Genomic DNA, 18,083 nt, shown 5'->3' on the forward strand with positions numbered 1-18,083 from the left:
CTCTGCCTTTGTTATTTCACAAACAGTGTGTCGAAGCATTCACATCAGTGAATGGTTTACTTATTTATGGAAATCCTATTTTAAATGCCCAGCTTCAAAGGCTTTTGTTTACTCTGATAAATGAGAGGCTGTTTTTCTTTCAGGGCTTCCTGAATGTTTTTATTTCTCCTCCGAACTGAGTATAAGAGCGTGTAAATTGAATCTCTGTGAGAAAGTCAGCCTTCTGCCGGAAGCACGTACTGTTATGATTTAATATGAAACAATTGCTAACCTCTTTAATTTTCTTACTATCAGTCCAGCATAGAAGTGCAATTTGGGGTAAATAGGATAATTGGTCATTATAACGTCCTGGTTTTACGCTTCAAATCAATGGGGCGCAAAATCTTCAGCAATAAAATACATTTCTCCAATGATGTGATTAGCATTATATTCATTGTGAGAGAACTACTATCACAGCAGGTCCATTACATCAGTGAGCACAGGAATCTCCACGTGACAAGGCAGGCTTCCAACCAAACAAAACACATTGTTTAGCTCTCAGGATCAATCTAAGGACATGGTTGATGAACTAAAAGGTGAGTGTGAATTTAGAGCCTTCTCCATAGGAGACCCGTGCCAAGGCATGCCAAAGAGAACGACCATGACTGGGAGGGACTGTAGTCACAAACAAGCAAGTTTTTCCCTATGTCCTAATTTTTTTCACGGCAGGAAGATTGTACAGAGTTCATGTGTAACCTAAGGGATTAGAATAAGATTACTTTAATTAACCCACATTGTTTGTGTACCGGGCGAATTGACTTAACTCATGTTTTAACACTTTTGCAACAGCGAGGTCTACTGTCACCCTGAAGTTAAGGTTACCATAAGTATCAAACATAGCCACTGGAGAGGGATTTCAATTCTAACCCAGATATTAGTCCTAATGATAATAAACAGATTCTATCACAGAAAATCTTTATGAAGGGGAATGGAGTGTTATATCTATGTGGGATTTTCCTTCTGTTTCAGGATCACATCTAAAGCTTTTTACATTTTGTCCAGTACAGTATATTTCCCTTCCCTTATCAAGGTAACCGAATACTCCTTCAGCTTTCCTGTAAATGGAGGGGAATATGGTGATGACTCACTCAGACAAAAACTATACTATTGACATGAAAAGACCATAGCTTTTCATGTCAGTGGATTGTGGTTGCAAGCACAATGTCAAAAAGTATTGAAAATCCATAGAAAATTAGCTATTAATAATAAAGTCAAGTCAATTTCCCCTTTCTGCCTGTTCTCAGTATGAACACGTGTGGCATATAAAATATGAGTGCTAAGAGAAAGCGCCCCCAGGGCAGGCCTCTCCGAATAAGATCATGGTGTCTCATTAGGGAAATGTCAATTGGTATGGATGTCTGGACACTGAACTGCCAGTGACCTGATTGCTTGAGGTGGAGAAAAAACATTGTCCCCGTTGTGTGTGGAAACACATTTACATTCGACATTTTAAGTCATTTAGCAGACGTTCTTATCCAGAGTGACATACAGGAGCAATTTACACGCTACATGCCTGATTCACTACAATACACCACTTACTATGAATTCATTGATCTCATAATTTCAACCTGGCCTACATGATCAAATCTTAACAAACAAAGTAGAAATACACACAATGTTCGCAAATTAAAGATGTTGGCCTTATTTGTATTCCTTGTAGGCGACACGGCCGGCCTGGCCGTCTATCGGCTGGACAATTGGTAGTGGCACAGTGATTGGGTGGGCCTTCAATATCCTTGAAGCTTAAATCCAGTTATAATCCTTTTCATTCACACCAAGAAAATCATCAGCCGTATTTAATAGTTGAAAGATACATTTGATCTATGAAAGCATATTTGCCTCTTTCCTATGCATGTATATTTAAGTCAGGTGAATGTTTAATTGAGGCAGACATTTTTAAATATTTGTTTTCCCTTCCAACTATTCACAGTATGGGATCAGGTGAAAATGTGTGTGTGTGTGTGTGTGTGTGTGTGTGTGTGTGTGTGTGCGTGTGCGTGCGTGCGCTGCTATTTAGCCCTATGAAAATGGTGTGGGGCGGGAGGGGGGTGTTTATTCAAGGAAAGGCCCAACGGAAGACAAGAAAGGCAACATGGGGAGAAGCTGTAATGTTCCACCTAGATATTTATCCGCCTTTGGTCTTTTAGCAGCGTCTATCTGGTGATTGGTCTGGGTTAGAACTGAATTTGAAGAGAGGAAGGGGGTAGCCCCGATCAATGTCCAATTCATGGGGGCCGTATCAAATGTATGTAAGTCCCTGCGCCCCCAAGACATTGGGCTGTAGCACAGCACAAACAGTACATCTCACTCAGGCTCCCTCTCTCTGGCTGAGGTTTTCTGGCTTGTTAATGCCGAACCCTTCCATCTATTCAGATTCATTTTGTGCCCATCTGCATGTTTTAAACATCACAGCGTGAGTGTGCTGCATATTACGTAATTGGCACATCCTTGCTTACATTAAAATGCTGTGAGCGTAATGGGGAAAATTCAATCATAGAGACGAGACAATCTAGACCCTCTCTTCCTAAAATGATCCGCCGCCATTGTTGCAACACCTATTACTAGTCTGTTCAACCTCTCTTTCGTAATGTCTGAGATTCCTAAAGATTGGAAAGCGGCCATGGTCATCCCCCTCTTCAAAAGGGAGACACTCTAGACCCAAACTGTTACAGACCTATATCTATCCTACCCTGCCTTTCTAAAGTCTTCGAAAGCCAAGTTAACAAACAGATCACCGACCATTTCGAATCCCACATACTTTCTCCACTATGCAATCTGGTTTCCGAGCTGGTCACAGGTGCACCTCAGCCACGCTCAAGGTCCTAAACGATATCATAACCAACCATCGATAAAAGACAGTACTGTGCAGCCGTCTTTATCGACCTGGTCAAGGCTTTCGGCTCTGTCAATCACCGTATTCTTATCGGCAGACTCAACATCCTTGGTTTCTCTAATGACTGCCTCGCCTGGTTCACTAACTACTTCTCAGATAGAGTTCAGTGTGTCAAATCGGAGGCCCTGTTGTCCGGACCTCTGGCAGTCTCTATGGGGGTGCTACAGAGTTCAATTCTCGGGCCGACTCTTTTCTCTGTATATATCAATGATGTCGCTCTTGCTGCAGGTGATTATTTGATCCACCTCTACGCAGACGACACCATTCTGTATACATCTGGCGCTTCTTTGGACACTGTGTTAACAAACCTCCAAACGAGCTTCAACGCCATACAACACTCCTTCCTTGGCCTCCAACTGCTCTTAAATGCTAGTAAAACAAAATGCATTTCCTTCAACCGATCGCTGACCGCACCCGCCTCCCCAACTAGCACCACTACTGTGGACGGTTCTGACTTAGAATATGTGGACAACTATAAATACCTAGGTGTCTGGCTAGTGTCACGCCCTGACCTTAGAGAGCCTTTTTATGTCTCTATTTGGTTTGGTCATGGTGTGATTTGGGTGGGCATTCTATGTTCTGTTTTCTATGTTTTTGTATTTCTATGTTTTGGCTGGGTATGGTTCTCAATCAGGGACAGCTGTCTATCGTTGTCTCTGATTGGGAATCATACTTAGGCAGCCTTTTCCCTTCTGTCATTGTGGGAAGTTGTCTATGTTAGGGGCACTATAGCCTTTGTAAGCGTCAAGGTCGTTTTGGTTTTTCTTGTTTTGTTGGTGACATTTTAACAAATAAAAAAAATGTACGCTCAGCACGTTGCACCTTGGTCTCATTCTGACGGCCGTGACAGCTAGACTGTAAACTCTACTTCCAGACTCACATTAAGCATCTCCAATCCAAAGTTAAATCTAGAATTGGCTTCCTATTTCGCAACACCACTGTGACCTGTATGCTCTCGTTGGCTGGTCCTCGCTACATATTCGTCGCCAAACCCACTGGCTTCAGGTCATCTATAAGTCTTTGCTAGGTAAAGCTCTGCCTTATCTCAGCTCACTGGTCAACATAGCAACGCCCACCCCGTAGCACATGCTCCAGCAGGTATATTTCACTGGTCATCCCCAATGCGAACACCTTCTTTGGCCACCTTTCCTTCCAGTTCTCTGCTGCCAATGACTGGAACAAATTGCAAAAATCACTGAAGTTAGAGACATATTTCCCTCACTTACTTTAAGGGTCAGCTGTCAGCGCAGCTTACCGATCGCTGCAACTGTACACAGCCCATCTGTAAATAGCCCATTCAACCAACTACCTACCTCATTCCCAAATTTGTTTTTCTGCTCTTTTGCGCACCAGTATTTCTACTTGCACATCCTCATCTGCACATCTCACTCCAGTGTAAATTGCTAAATTGTAATTAATTCGCCACTATTGGTCTATTTATTGCCTTACCTCCTTACTTCATTTGCACACACTGTATACAGATTTTTCTATTGTGTTATTGACTGTACATTTGTTTATCCCATGTGTAACTCTGTGTTGTTTTTGTCGCACTGTTCTTGTTCTCAACTGGCCTACCTGGTTAAATAAAGGAGATGTATATATATTTTTTTAAAGACTAGAGCTCACACAACGCCTCAAGAAAATCTCATGCAGGGTGAGTGGCATGAACAAAAAAATCCAGTGCCCTAGAGAGAAACTCATTGGAAGGTTGGGGGGAGAGTAGGTTACAGAGTTGGGGGTGATTTGTGAGTGCAAGTGTCTGCTTTAGTCAGGGAGCTGTTGTGAGAGCTGCCACAGCCTATTAAGACATGGGCTGGCATTAATGAAGAGAGTCTGTGAGCGCTTTCACAAACCAGTTCAGACAGGATTTACTGTGAGAATCCATCCTGTTGCTTCTGGACCTCCCTCAACCTGTTTAGCACACATACATGCTCTAACACAGGCATGAACAAACACACACACTCACTCACTCAGTAAGTGTGTATGGTGTACGTGTGCCTATGGGGAGTTCAATTGTGTTGATATCTGCCTGGATGAATGTCCATAAACATATTTTCCCTAAGGTGGATGTGCAGAGGGAGGAATTATCCCTACTGCTTTCTGTTTGGGATGTAACCAGTCTAATGCATTACAATGCTATGAGTTGATGCATTTTTTATGTGTATCTTATTTGCTTTGCGCAACTGCCTTTCTCTGTGGGACTGAAAGTAAGCCTTTTGAAATAGCATTTTCCTCTGTAACACTGTGGCTTTGACCATTCAGAGCATTTTGCATTAGTGGATGTATGTTTTTCATAACCGAGACCAGACCATTGATTGTGTGTCAGCTTTGGTATGGATAAGTGAGGTTAGTTTTCTCTTTACTGAGCAATGTGCATGATGTTGATGTTGAGGCTAATTTATAGCATCTTTAGAGTCTGACTAGGAATGCTACAGTAAATGTTTTAAAAAATGCTATGAAAAGAAATGGAGTTATATGCATATTCTTAATTTTTTGGGAGGGTTAGGGCTAACCTTAGCTCGCTCTTCTCCTTGGTGATGCATCCTCTTATGCCAACATGCCCAACAAGCATTACATGATGAGCAATGGCGACAGGTAGCCTTAGTGGTTAGAGTGTTGGGCCAGTAACTGAAAGGTTGCTGGATTGAATCCCGAGCTGACAAGCTAAAAATATGTCCTTCTGCCCCTGAGCAAGGCAGTTAACCCACTGTTCCCTGGGTGCCGTGGATGTTGATTATGGCAGCCACCTGCACCTCTCTGATTCAGAGGGGTTGGGTTAAATGCTAAAGACACATTTCAGTTGAATACATTCAGTTGTACAACTGACTAGGAATTCTTTCCCCAATGAGCAATAAAGAGATAATGTGTCTTATTTAAAGTAAGAGAGTTGATTACTTGGTCACAATGTGATACTACTTTTACTGCGCAAGAGCTGTGGATTCTGTTGCTCAAGGCAGAATCGAGCTAAGCCTCCCAAGATTTTTCCTTTAAAGGGGAAATTTGCGGTTGAAACAATAACAAAGAATTTTCCCTGCCACTGTTTCTGTAAAAACCTGAGGGATGGGGCTGGAGAAATGTAACACTCAAATTCATAGATAGATCTATGGATGCAAATACTGACCATATATATAGTTTGAAGCATGTTTTGAGGCTATACAGTGTTTGTTTACATTTACGTTGTTTACAAACATTGGAGTAAAACAAGTTTAGCCTATATTTTAGGTTCTGATAGGGTAAGACAGTTGAACTAAGTTTAAGGCATTTATAAGATATATTGTTCAAGAATCAATGATGGGTACTTAAATAATAAGGCACGAGGGGGTGTGGTATATGGCCAATATACCACGGCTAAGGGCTGTTCTTATGCACGACTCAACACAGAGTAGATGGATACAGCCCTTGTCCGTGGTATATTCGCCATATACCACAAACCTCAGAGGTGCCTTAATGCTATAATAAACTGGTTATCAAAGTAATTGGAGCAGTAAAAATACATGTTTTGTCATACCCATGGTATATGGTCTCATATACCACGGCTGTCAGCTAATCAGCATTCAGGGCTCGAACCACCCAGTTTATAAGTATCATGAATTTATAAGTTTAAAAAAATTATAGTAGCAAATGCAGATCGATCCTTTAAACTAGAGGGAGGAGTGCCCCCTACTGGCTCATCAAGAACTCTGCGTTGCAATTTTCCCAATGAGGTACTGAGCCTTCTTTAGAATAACATTCTGAAAGGTAAATCCATTACCTTCATTTGAAAGAACATCGTTATTTTGTGTTTTTCTACAAGTGCTTGCCTAATATACCATAGGTAAAATAATAACCTCACCAATTTTGTTCATACTAATTTTTAATTTCCAGCATTGCACCCCCTTATAACTAAGTATGCAGCCCCAGTACGCTAGGTGGAGCTAAACATTTTACGTACAAATCAATGTAGAAGAAGACAAACGTCATATTCGAAAGATGTCAGCGACCAGGGAAAAAGATGGTCGACCTGGGAAACCGTCAGGAAAGGAATCTCAACCTTTGATTATAGCCAGAACTCCAGCAGAGGAGCAGCGCCTTAAATTGGAGAGATTGATGAGAAACCCTGTAAGTGTCGGGGGGGGTGGTATTTGAGGATATAATCAAATAGATCATGTTTATCTCCACAGCCAGCAAGGCTAGCTAACGTTAGCGCCAAACGCAGTGATTCTGTTTACGCAGATAGTTAGCTAGAACATTCCCTGATTCACAGTCTGAGATTGATGGCATTCATTTGTTTGGAAAAATGAATCTCACAAGCCCTACAAGCCATAATGCTGAATACCATTGTATTTCAACGTAACGTTACTGTGCCATTTGTGTGTGCGGTTTGTCCTTTTTTTGGTAGGAATTTGAGAAAAATATCTGCAGGAAAGTACAGTATCAATAAACCAACTTTTCCAAACGCTGGTAATGGTTTATATCACATGTCATAAAACTTCCAAAATAATGCAAACACGTGTATGTATTTACATGCGCAACCGTTTCAGGTGATAAGGCACTTGAATGCACTACCAGCGCTTTGAAAAGGTTTCGTTAGTAGGGAACTAGTTAGGTGACGAAGATGGCGGAAGTGGATGCTGAGTTCGAATTAAGCAGGAAGTCAGTAGTGACAACAGTAGTATCGAAAACTAACGAAAATGAATTTGTCTAAGATTGGAGTGCAGTAAATGATAATGAATTGCATCTTGTTTGGATGCATATGTGGAAAACCCGTTTGTGGTTTCGAAAATGGTGACGTCAGAGTGACATGAGCTGTGTTCGAATACCCATACTAACTTACTGTGTAGTACATACTTAATGAGTATATATTATTAGTTAATTTTATTATACTGTAAATGAACGGTATCCTTTCAGTTGAGCATACTAGCGCTTCGCCTGTCTACAGGAAGTTGATTATGTTGCTATGCAACCTCTTGCTCTCTTATTAGCATAACAAATTACTAGCTAGACTTCGAGTGTGTTTGTAAATTCAATCTGTATTGCCAGAGTGTGCTTTGGGCGTTTGTAAAATCAGGGCGTTGATTGTCCGTTAATAAATTCTGAGAGTTTCGCTCCTGGAGTGTGCTTTGGAGGAGTAGGGTTGATCTGAGTGTTCTGACCTCAACTGCACCCAAGCTAACTGGCTAATGTTGGCTAGCTACTTCCAGACACAAATGAGAGAACACCTCACTCTGACCATTTTACTCGCCCCAGCAGAGTTGGTTAGGCAGTTTTCATGTTATCCAGAGCGTTGGTGACTAACTGTGCTGCTGGCAACAATTTAATTACGCTTTTTTGCCAATGTTTACTGACACCGGCCACATTCAGCGATCGTTTGTAAATTCATCAGCTATTCTGCGTTCTGCCTCTGGCAGTCAGGCGAGAGTGCTCTGAAATCGGAGTAGATATTCAGAGTGAATTTATGAACAGACCCGAACGACTATACCACTTAGCTAAGCTATGAATGACGTGAATAATCAAGTCAATAAACGTTGGGTTGTTAGCATAAAGTAGATATACTGGCAAGTTCGATGTACTCGGAGCCAACAAATCTGAAAACGTTGTGAAGCCACGCCCATTTCCAAAGAATTGCATTATGTGCCCTAAAAGCATGGAAATGTTGTCCATTGCTTTTATACTTCGTATTTTGGCCGAATGTAGGACCACATCTGGGACATTTTGGCATACTTACTCTTTCCATACTATGACCAATAAGCATACTACATACTCAATTTAAGTCACAAATAGTATGGTTAGTATGAGTTTTCCAACACAGCTCAGGAGTGGTAATATTTTGATTAATTAAATTTCTGAAGAGCAGAGGAAGATTGCAGTGGGCCTCAAAAGAATCAGGACAACAAAGGAGTCATCTCAGGGGTGACGAAGTATGTTCATGTTGAATACCTGAAGAGAATTCCTGATGTGGTTGGTGCCCGTAGTCTGACCCGCTGGGTGAATGGAGTGAAAGAAAGTCTGTCGGTCCTGTTGTTTTTTGATAAAGAGAAAATACCCACGCAGGTGAACCTTGGTTATGTAAGATATGCCGTAATGGCTTTCATCCCTAAACCACTGCAGTGTAAGAATTGAAAAGGATTTGGCCATGTTTCAAGTGTGTGCAGATGAACAGAGTATACTGAAGAATGGTGTGTAAAAGGATGACGTTGCAATTGTGGTGGGGATTATGATCCTGAGTTCCTGGAATGCCCTGTAAGAGTGAAGGAAATTGAGGTGGCAAAAGTCAGTGGTCAATTGAATCTCCTATGCAGAGGCGATTTAAAAGAATTGAGAAAACAAGTGATGCTAGTGAAGTTATGGTAGTGGATACACCACAGCCTGTAGTAAATGTTTGCTGCCAGACAAGAGACCCTGTGTGTTAAATTGATTTTGTGTTCATTGCCACAGTTAAACTGTACAGCACAAGTCTCAAAGAAGTCGAGGAAACTGGACATTATTGTGGCTGTGGCAGAAATGTTTTTGGGACTCAAGGATTTTACATCTGAAGACTTGCAAGGGGTACTGGCGCTGGAAGACCCACACTCCCAGGTTCCCCATGAGCCTGTATAGGGATGTTTTTTTTTTATTTTTTTTACAAAAGTTGTTTAATATTAAAATATATATATTTTGTTTCTGGTAGTTCAGTTTTTTGGGGGAATCCTGTTTCCATCCCGCATAGTAGGTGGCAGGATGCACATTAAATTGTGTGATCGCCAATATACCATAAAAGAAGAAGCACTTTGAAAAGTTGATTTAATTATGCTTTCCTGTGGACATTTTATCACCACTTCCTTCCATCAAAAGGACCAACAGAATGGGCAACCATTAAAGTAAGTTTAAATATAATTTATTCAACATTCTGGCTTGTAGAGACTTTTAGGGTAACTTAATTCAGACTGAATGTCCATGGGGTATCCATGGTAAGTCTGTATTAGGCAAGCTAGAACAGTGAGTGACAATACTAGCTAGCTAATTGTCGTAAAAATAAATACTCATGTATGTTTGTAGGATAAACCTGCTCCTATCCCAGACCGACCAAAAGAATGGAACCCTCGGGCTCCTCCGGAGTTTGTGCGGGATGTGATGGGTAAGCCTGCAAATTTAGCTAAATACCTGTGGTGGATTAATTTGTGAATTAGCAAGGGCAAGTTATTTTTTTGCAGCCAACGAGTCGAGCGAGCTCTGCAAGAATTATGGTTATTTATCTTGCAAGACTCGTTATCTACGCACATACACACTATCACATTATTAGGTAGGCAATGACATGTTGGCACAGTTCCGGCACTGGAAATCTTACCCCCTACTACTGAGTTGATTTTAATAAAAAAATCAAAATAATAAAAAACCCTTTAAGCCCGCTGATGAGATGTGTAATGAATCTCCCCAGGCTCCAGTGCAGGGGCTGGCAGTGGAGAGTTCCATGTGTACAGACACCTTCGTAGGCGAGAGTATCAGAGACAGGACTTTCTGGACAAGATGACTGAGAAGGTGGGCAGCTGACCTTATCGTTTCTCTTGGGAACCAATTTCTTTTAAACGCTGGGGTTCAGCAATAAACTCTTTTCTTTTTCTTGCAGCAAAAGATGGATTTGGACTATCTTGACAAGGTGTCAGATAACCAACAGGCAGCTGATGAAAGAACAGCCAAACGCAGGAAGAAAAGGTTGGTACATTAATCAAGGACCCACTAAAAATAAAATCTATAGAGTTTTTATTCTCTGCTATAAACTTTATACTTGCTGGTTTGTTACATTACACGTTTGTGTATTTCAGGGAAAAGCTGAAGCAGAAGAAGCTTATGGCAAAGAAAGCCAAGCAGGAAGCCAACAACGTTGAAGGTAAATTAAACAAATAATATTTAAGTGATGGATTTCATTGAAACATGTTCCCTTCAGACTTTAAGTGCAAAAGCAAGTCCATTACTTGTGTTGCTATGGCCAGTGCAGGAGCCAAATTGTACTCGCATATTATGCTTCAGCAGGGTTTTTCTGGATCAGAAAGGGGCTTAGGTGGAGGGCGTGGCAATGGGCATGGTCAGCCTGTCGGTGTTGCTGAATTTTAGAGACCCCCATCTTGGCGGTGTAGAGACATTTTTGTAATTTTAAGCCAATTTCCTGCAATTCTACAAATGTATCCATGGAGCTGAGAGAGAATGTTTCAGTTTTAAATATAATTTCCTGTGACTACATATTCTGCCATGAAGCTGAGAGAAGATTTTGCTGTTTTTAAAGCTAATTTCCTTAAAATCTATACCTTTTGCCATGGCTAATGCTTTATTTTGCTCAAACATGATAACAAAATCAATATTGCTAAATTCATTGTTTTGGAATTTTAAATTCTCCCATCTAGCTTTTATTTAGGTGATTGTTGTCAAATATGATAAAAAAATAGATAAATTGTATTTTTAAGTAACTTTACAGTGCATTCGGAAAGTATTCAGAACCCTTGACTTTTTCTACATTTTGCTATGTTACGGCTTAATTCTGAAATTGACTAAATTGTTTTCCCCTCATCAATCTACCTCATAATGACAAAGCAAAAACTGATTTATAACATTTACATAAGTATTCAGACCCTTTATTCAGTACTTTGTTGAAGCACCTTTGGCAGCGACTATAGCCTGTATTTGGGGAGTTTCTCCCATTCTTCTCTGCAGAGCTTCTCACGCTCTGTCAGGTTGGATAGGGAGTGTTGTTGCACAGCTATTTTCAGGTCTCTCCATAGATGTTCGATCGGGTTCAAGTCCGGTCTCTGGGTGGGTCACTCAAGGACATTGAGACTTGTCCTGAAGTCACTCCTGCATTGTCTTGGCTGTATGCTTTGGGTCGTTGTCTTGTTGGAAGGTGAACCTTCACCCCAGTCTGAGATACTGAGCGCTCTGGAGCAGGTTTACATCAAGGAGCTCTTTGTACTTTGTTCCATTCATCTTTCCCTCGATCCTGACTAGTCTCCCAGTCCCTGCTGCTGAAAAACATCCCCACAGCATGATGCTGCCACCACCGTGCTTCACCACAGGGATGGTGCCAGGTTTCCTCCAGATGTGGCATTCAGGCCAAATAGTTCAATCTTGGTTTTATCAGAACAGAGAACCTTGTTTTTCATGGTCAGTCCTTTAGGGGCTATTTGGCAAGCTCCAATTGGGCTGTCGTGTGCCTTTTACTGTGGAGTGGCTTCCGTCTGGCCACTCTACCATAAAGGCCTTATTGGTGGAGTGCTTCAGAGATGGGAGAACCTTCCAGAAGGACAACCATTTCCACAGAGGATCTCTGGAGCTCTGTCAGTGACCTTCGGGTTCTCGGTCACCTTCCTGACCAAGGCTCTTCTCACCCTATTGCTCAATTTGGCCGGACGGCCAGCTCTAGGAAGAGTCTTGGTGGTTCCAAGCTTCTTCCATTTAATAATGATGGAGGCCACTGTGTTCTTAGGGACCTTCAATGCTGCAGACATTTTTTGTTACACTTCCCCAGATCTGTGCCTCGACACAATCCTGTCTCGGAGCTCTACAGACAATTCCTTTGACCTCATGGCTTGGTTTTGCTCTGACACACACTGTGAACTGTGAGACCTTGTATAGACAGGTGTGTTTCTTTTCAAATCATGTCAAATCAATTGAATTTACCACAGGTGGACTCCAAGTTGTAGAAACATCTTCAAGGATGATCAATGGAAACAAGATGCACCTGAGCTCAATTTTGATTCCCCTAGCAAAGGGTTTGAATAGTTATGAATTCGGCAGGTGGCCTAGTTGTTAGAGCGTTGGGCCAGTAACCAAAAGGTTGGTGGATTGAATCCCAGAGTTGACAAGGTAAAAAATCTGTTCAGCCCCTGAACTGTTCTTGGGCAGTTATTGTAATTAAGAATAAGAACATACTTGCCTAGTTAAATAAAGGTTTAAATTATTTAAAAAAAAATGGTATTTCTGTTTTCTATTTGCAAAGATTTCTAAAAACCTGTTTTTGCTTTGTCATTATGGGATATTGTGTTTAGATTAATTGAGGACATTTGTGACCGACTGGCTCAAATCAGTCTTGTAGCAAAACTTGAAATAGTTTTTTTTACATTGGATAAAAGCAGAGACTCAGAGCTACAAAATGTTATATCATACACTACAGTTGAGGAACAAGGGGAAAGTAATTTTGCTTTTGAGAAAATGGAATTTGAATGTTTTGGTACTACTATTGGAGAGCCCTTTGTGTACCCCGATTCTGCACCGTTCATACCCTCTTAAGCTTTAGCCCCACCCTTCTCTTTAAGGGTTGATCCTAATGTACTAACAGCAGTCAAGCACCCAAGCTATCTTGCTAGCTGTTTCCAGACATTTTAAGTGCGAGAGAACAGCTCACTGAACATTACTCGACCTAGCAGAGCTGGCTAGGCTGTTACGTTATTCAGTGCGTTGGTGACTGCAACTGTGTTGTCAGATCGCAAATTCAGAGCGTTTCACGTTGAGTGTACACTGGACGAGCTAGCTTGCTAGCTATTTCCAGACACATAATAAGAAATCTCGAATTCTAACCATTTTACTCACGCTAGCAGAGCTGGTTAGGCTATTTTGATGTTATCCAGAGCGTTGTTGACTAACTGCTGCTGGCAACAATTTAATTACACTTTTTTGCCAACGTTTACTGACACTGGCGACATTCAACGGGTGTTGAGCGTTCGTAAATCATCCGTTATTCTGCGCTCTCTGGCACACTGAGACGAGTGCTGGCCAACATGAATCTGCATGTAGCTAACCAACCAGGTTTAATGTAAGCTAGATAACATTAGGCTATAGCTAGCCAAGCAAATAGCTGAGATGCGAATAATAATGTCAAACACATTTAGCTAAATTTAACTAGTTAAACAATGAACAATCGTAACTCATGACTTTATTATTCTGCCTGAATCTGCAGGTGATTAACCAACCAGGTTCAATGTTAGCTAGCCAACATTAGGCTAGCCACGCAAATGGCTCTTTCTGTCAATTTTAAACTTGTAATATCTGAAAAGGTAGCTAGCTAGACTATCTTACCCATATACATCATTCATGGTTGGACGCGTCTCCTGTCGGATGCCATGGTTGCCCTTAGTTTGAAGATGTAATCCGGAGACAGGTGTTTTCTCAATCTCCTTAGCTATCATATTTGAATTACACTGATTTTCAAAAACTCAGTCCTCCAGAAAGTGGAGAGCAACACTTATGTAGTTTTAGTACATAATAATTTTTAAAAAGCCGCATTAGACAGGATTACCTAGACATACTGACCAGCTCAAATAGACAGAAGCATGCTATATGGCAGACCAATCCAAACTCATCTCTCGGCATGTCCAGCCCACTTATTATCTCAGCCAGTCATGGCTAGCGGGAAGGTTGCTGACTTTTTCTGTGGTTAAACCAACTAGGCTCGTAATTTAACAAATGCCTTCTCGAACATGTGAACATTCATGTGCCTTTGCAACAAACTTGTATGCCATCTGTAAATACGAATAAAAGACAGCAAGCTTCGTCTTGCACCGAACTGCGCATATGCAGGCCGTCAAATCAAAAGGGACTGCTTTCAATAGTTGTTTTTGACGGGGGAAAAACGTGTCAGTTTGTCACTTTCATGAAGTTGGAGTAATAACATGTTCAAATACTTAAGACATTGGCTTGAATCTAGGTTGTGCCTTTAGATTGAGAAAATTAATAACTAAGGAAGATTTTTTCACTTCTCTCATTGACTTCTCAAACCCCAAATCCAGTTAAAATTGCATTTTAACTCTGTGATCTTGAAAAAGGTTGGTGACCACTGTTCTACAGTTTTCCCTGTTAACACTATCAACATTTCCCTTTACTGTGGAAATTGTGATCGAATCAATGCAATATTAGCCATTTTATATGCAACATACCGAAACAACAAAAGGAACTATGCAAGAGATTTTGTTGTAGGCAGAACGCATCGGAGATGGATTCTATTGCATTGGTACACACAACTCAGCCCGTACTCTACACAGACCGGTGGGGCATAACCAATCAGAGCTGCAGTAGGCCTATATGCAAATAGACCATTTTCATATGGATCTGTGCCATTTACTTTTAACTGGACTGTGTTTACAGCATGAGTGGTAGTGAGTAGATACGCTTGTTTTGAGTTTAAAGCGAGAGCGGCCTGTAGCCACGTTTGCACATTTTGTTCATGTCCTTTGCTAGTTAGTTGTTAGCACAGTTTTATAATTTGTAGCCAGCAATAGGGGAATGATTGCTTCCTACAAGAGCACAGAACGTGTACATTTCTAGGCACTTATAGTGGCAGTGTTTTCAGTCGCCTCCTTGTCTGAATGACAAGTGGATAAACAGGTTAATGTCAAGGCCTGCATGTTTTTTTTTCAAGTCTTATGGAATGTAGGCTTACAATGAACAGCATATCTTTGGGGAACATTACTCCCAACCCATAGGAATCCCCACCCAGTTGACATTGAAATGGCAGAAGCCCTCAATGATAATGTCCGTGCCAAAATGGATATAACTCCTCTAGAGCCCTCTTTTTACCTTTATGGTGTAAAGTGACGCGGGAGGGTAAACATATAATCCAAAGACACTTCTATGAGTGGTCTGATGCATTTGTTAGATTACTAGCATTTAAGTGCAACATTGGTAGCAATGGTTTTGGAAAACAGCTTAGATTGAACACTAAACCTGGCCCAGTACAGTTTCTTAGTGGAAAATGGTAAAGGTAATAAGTTATGGCAGAAGAGACTGATTTTTAGATTGTACCCTCTGTTCAGATTCTGAGAAGTCCTCCTCCAGCAGTGAAGAGGACGACCAGGAGAGGGAGGCTGAGGATGATGCAGAGGCGCCCAGCTTCGTCATGGGGAAGAGGTGAATGCCTACCACCGGGTCATGAGACACACTTCAGGAAGAAATTGAACAGGGGGGGTCAATATCTAATACCTGTTTAGAAATCAACACAGCTGAGCAACACAGCCCAGCTTTTATCAATGTCATGAACTCCATAGACATCTGAGAGAGAACAAAGGGAGATGAGCCTCTGTTAGGGAACTGACATTATTCCAAACTCATGTTTGTAGTTTAGAGCAGTGTTACCTGGCCCTGGTCCTCGGGTACCGCCAACAGTACACATTTTTTGTTGTAGCCCTGGACAAACACACCTCATTCAACTCATTGAGGGCTTGACGATTAGTTGACAAGTTGAAACAGGTGTGCTTGTCAAGGGTTACAATAAAATGTACTGTTGGGGGTACTCAAGGAACAGGGTTGGGAAACACTGGTTTTAGAGGACCTTGTTCCAATTCAGTGATTCGAGGTTGACAAAGCTGGGTTTCGCATTTATTAGGCACCAAACAGAGGAAAACTGACTAAAACAGGGAGGAATACCTGAACTTGAAATGCTCCTATAAGAAATACATATTTTTGTTTTCTGTTGCAAAACCTTTTGCTACAGTGTCCCCTAATGAATGCAATGATACAGGTGTTTCTCATTTGAAACATTTTCTTTTGTGTGGTAGTATAATTGCTCACTTGTTTATTTTTTTATACTGTACTTGTGTATATATTTTTAATAAACATCTGGGAAGAATAAGGCCTATATTTGCTGTATTTTCCTCCTGTAGAATCTTCTGGAATAGTTTATTACGAAATGATAGCCCAATTTCATAAGCTATACATTTACTTAAGGACAAGCATTGTCAAGCTATTTTCACAGTGCTGATCAGGACATAACTCCTATAAGGGTCACTCTCCACACGTGAAATGAATTTGGGGAAGGATAATGGAAATTTGAGTATTTGTTCTAAGAGGAAAGCAGATGCTTGTATTAAGATTTTTATAAAGAAGTGCTTGCAGTAATAACCTGCGTAATACATGGGTCTGCAATTACTTTACCAGGAAGCAATCTTTGCAGGGTATGTTGTCATCTTTATTGCATGTGTCTTGTTCATCCAATGAACAAAACATTTTGGTCACCTACTAATTCAAGGGTTTAACTATTTTCTACATTGTCAAACTATGAAATTACACATGGAATCATTTAGTATCCAAAAAGTGTTAAACAAATCTAAATTAGATTCTTCAAAGTATTGTCTGGAATGCTTTTCCAACAGTCTTGAAGGAGTTCCCACATATGCAGGGCACTTGTTGGCTGCTTTTCCTTCACTCTGCGGTCCAACTCATCCCAAACCATCTCAATTGGGTTGAGGTCCGGTGATTGTGGAGGCCAGGTCATCTGATGCAGCACTCCATCACTCTCCTTGGTCAAATAGCCCTTACGCAGCCTGGAGGTGTGTTGGCTCATTGTTCTGTTGAAAAACAAATGATAGTCCCAGTAAGTGCAAACCAGATGGGATGGTGTGGCAATGCTGGTTAAGTGTGCCTTGAATTCTAAATAAAATCACCAACAGTGTCTCCAGCAAAACACATCACACCTCCATGCTTCATGGTGGGAACCACACATGCGGAGATCATCCGTTCACCTACTCTGCATCTCACAAAGACACGGCATCTGGAACCAAAAATCTAAAATTTGGACTCATCAGAGCAAAGGACATATTTCCACCGGTCTAATGTCCATTGTTCATGTTACTTGGCCTAAGAAAGTCTCTTCTTATTGGTGTCATTTTAGTAGTGGTTTCTTTGCAGCAATTCAACCACGAAGGCCTGATTCATGCAGTCATTGTAAGTAAGAATTTGTTCTTAACTGACTTGCCTAGTCAAGTAAAGATTTTAAATTAAATTTAAAAGTTGTTACTTGAACTCTGTGAAGCAGTTATTTGGGCTACAATCGGAGGTGCAGTTAACTCTAATGAACTTATCCTCCTCAGCAGAGGTAACTCTGGGTCTTCCTTTCCTCTGGTGGTCCTCATGAGAGCCAGTTTCATCATAGCGCTTGATTGTTTTTGCGACTGCATTTGAAAGTCCTTGAAGTGTTCCAGATTGACTGACCTTCATGTCTTAAAGTAATGATGCACTGTCATTTCTCTTTGCTTATTTGAGCTGTTCTTGCCATAATATGGACTTGGTCTTTTACCAAGTAGGGCTATCTTCTGTAAACCACCCCTACCTTGTCACAACACAACTGATTGGCTCAAATGCATTAAGAAGGAAAGAAATTCCACAAATTAACAAAGCACACCTGTTAATTGAAATGCATTCCGAGTGACTACCTCAT

At 41.1% G+C, this 18,083-nt stretch overlaps 1 protein-coding gene across 1 annotated transcript; it reads left to right on the forward strand.

Annotated features, from left to right (window-relative positions):
* Positions 1 to 6,868: 6,868 nt before the first annotated feature.
* Positions 6,869 to 16,496, forward strand: LOC121838700 (PRKR-interacting protein 1 homolog). The gene is made up of 6 exons (XM_042326873.1): positions 6,869 to 7,030; positions 9,947 to 10,025; positions 10,326 to 10,426; positions 10,515 to 10,600; positions 10,711 to 10,775; positions 15,685 to 16,496. The coding sequence occupies exons 1-6, from the start codon at positions 6,902 to 6,904 to the stop codon at positions 15,780 to 15,782; spliced, it is 558 nt and encodes a 185-aa protein (XP_042182807.1). The 5' UTR covers positions 6,869 to 6,901; the 3' UTR covers positions 15,783 to 16,496.
* Positions 16,497 to 18,083: the final 1,587 nt, after the last annotated feature.

The sequence above is a fragment of the Oncorhynchus tshawytscha genome, linkage group LG09 (assembly GCF_018296145.1).
Source record: "Oncorhynchus tshawytscha isolate Ot180627B linkage group LG09, Otsh_v2.0, whole genome shotgun sequence".
Classification (NCBI taxonomy): domain Eukaryota; kingdom Metazoa; phylum Chordata; class Actinopteri; order Salmoniformes; family Salmonidae; genus Oncorhynchus; species Oncorhynchus tshawytscha.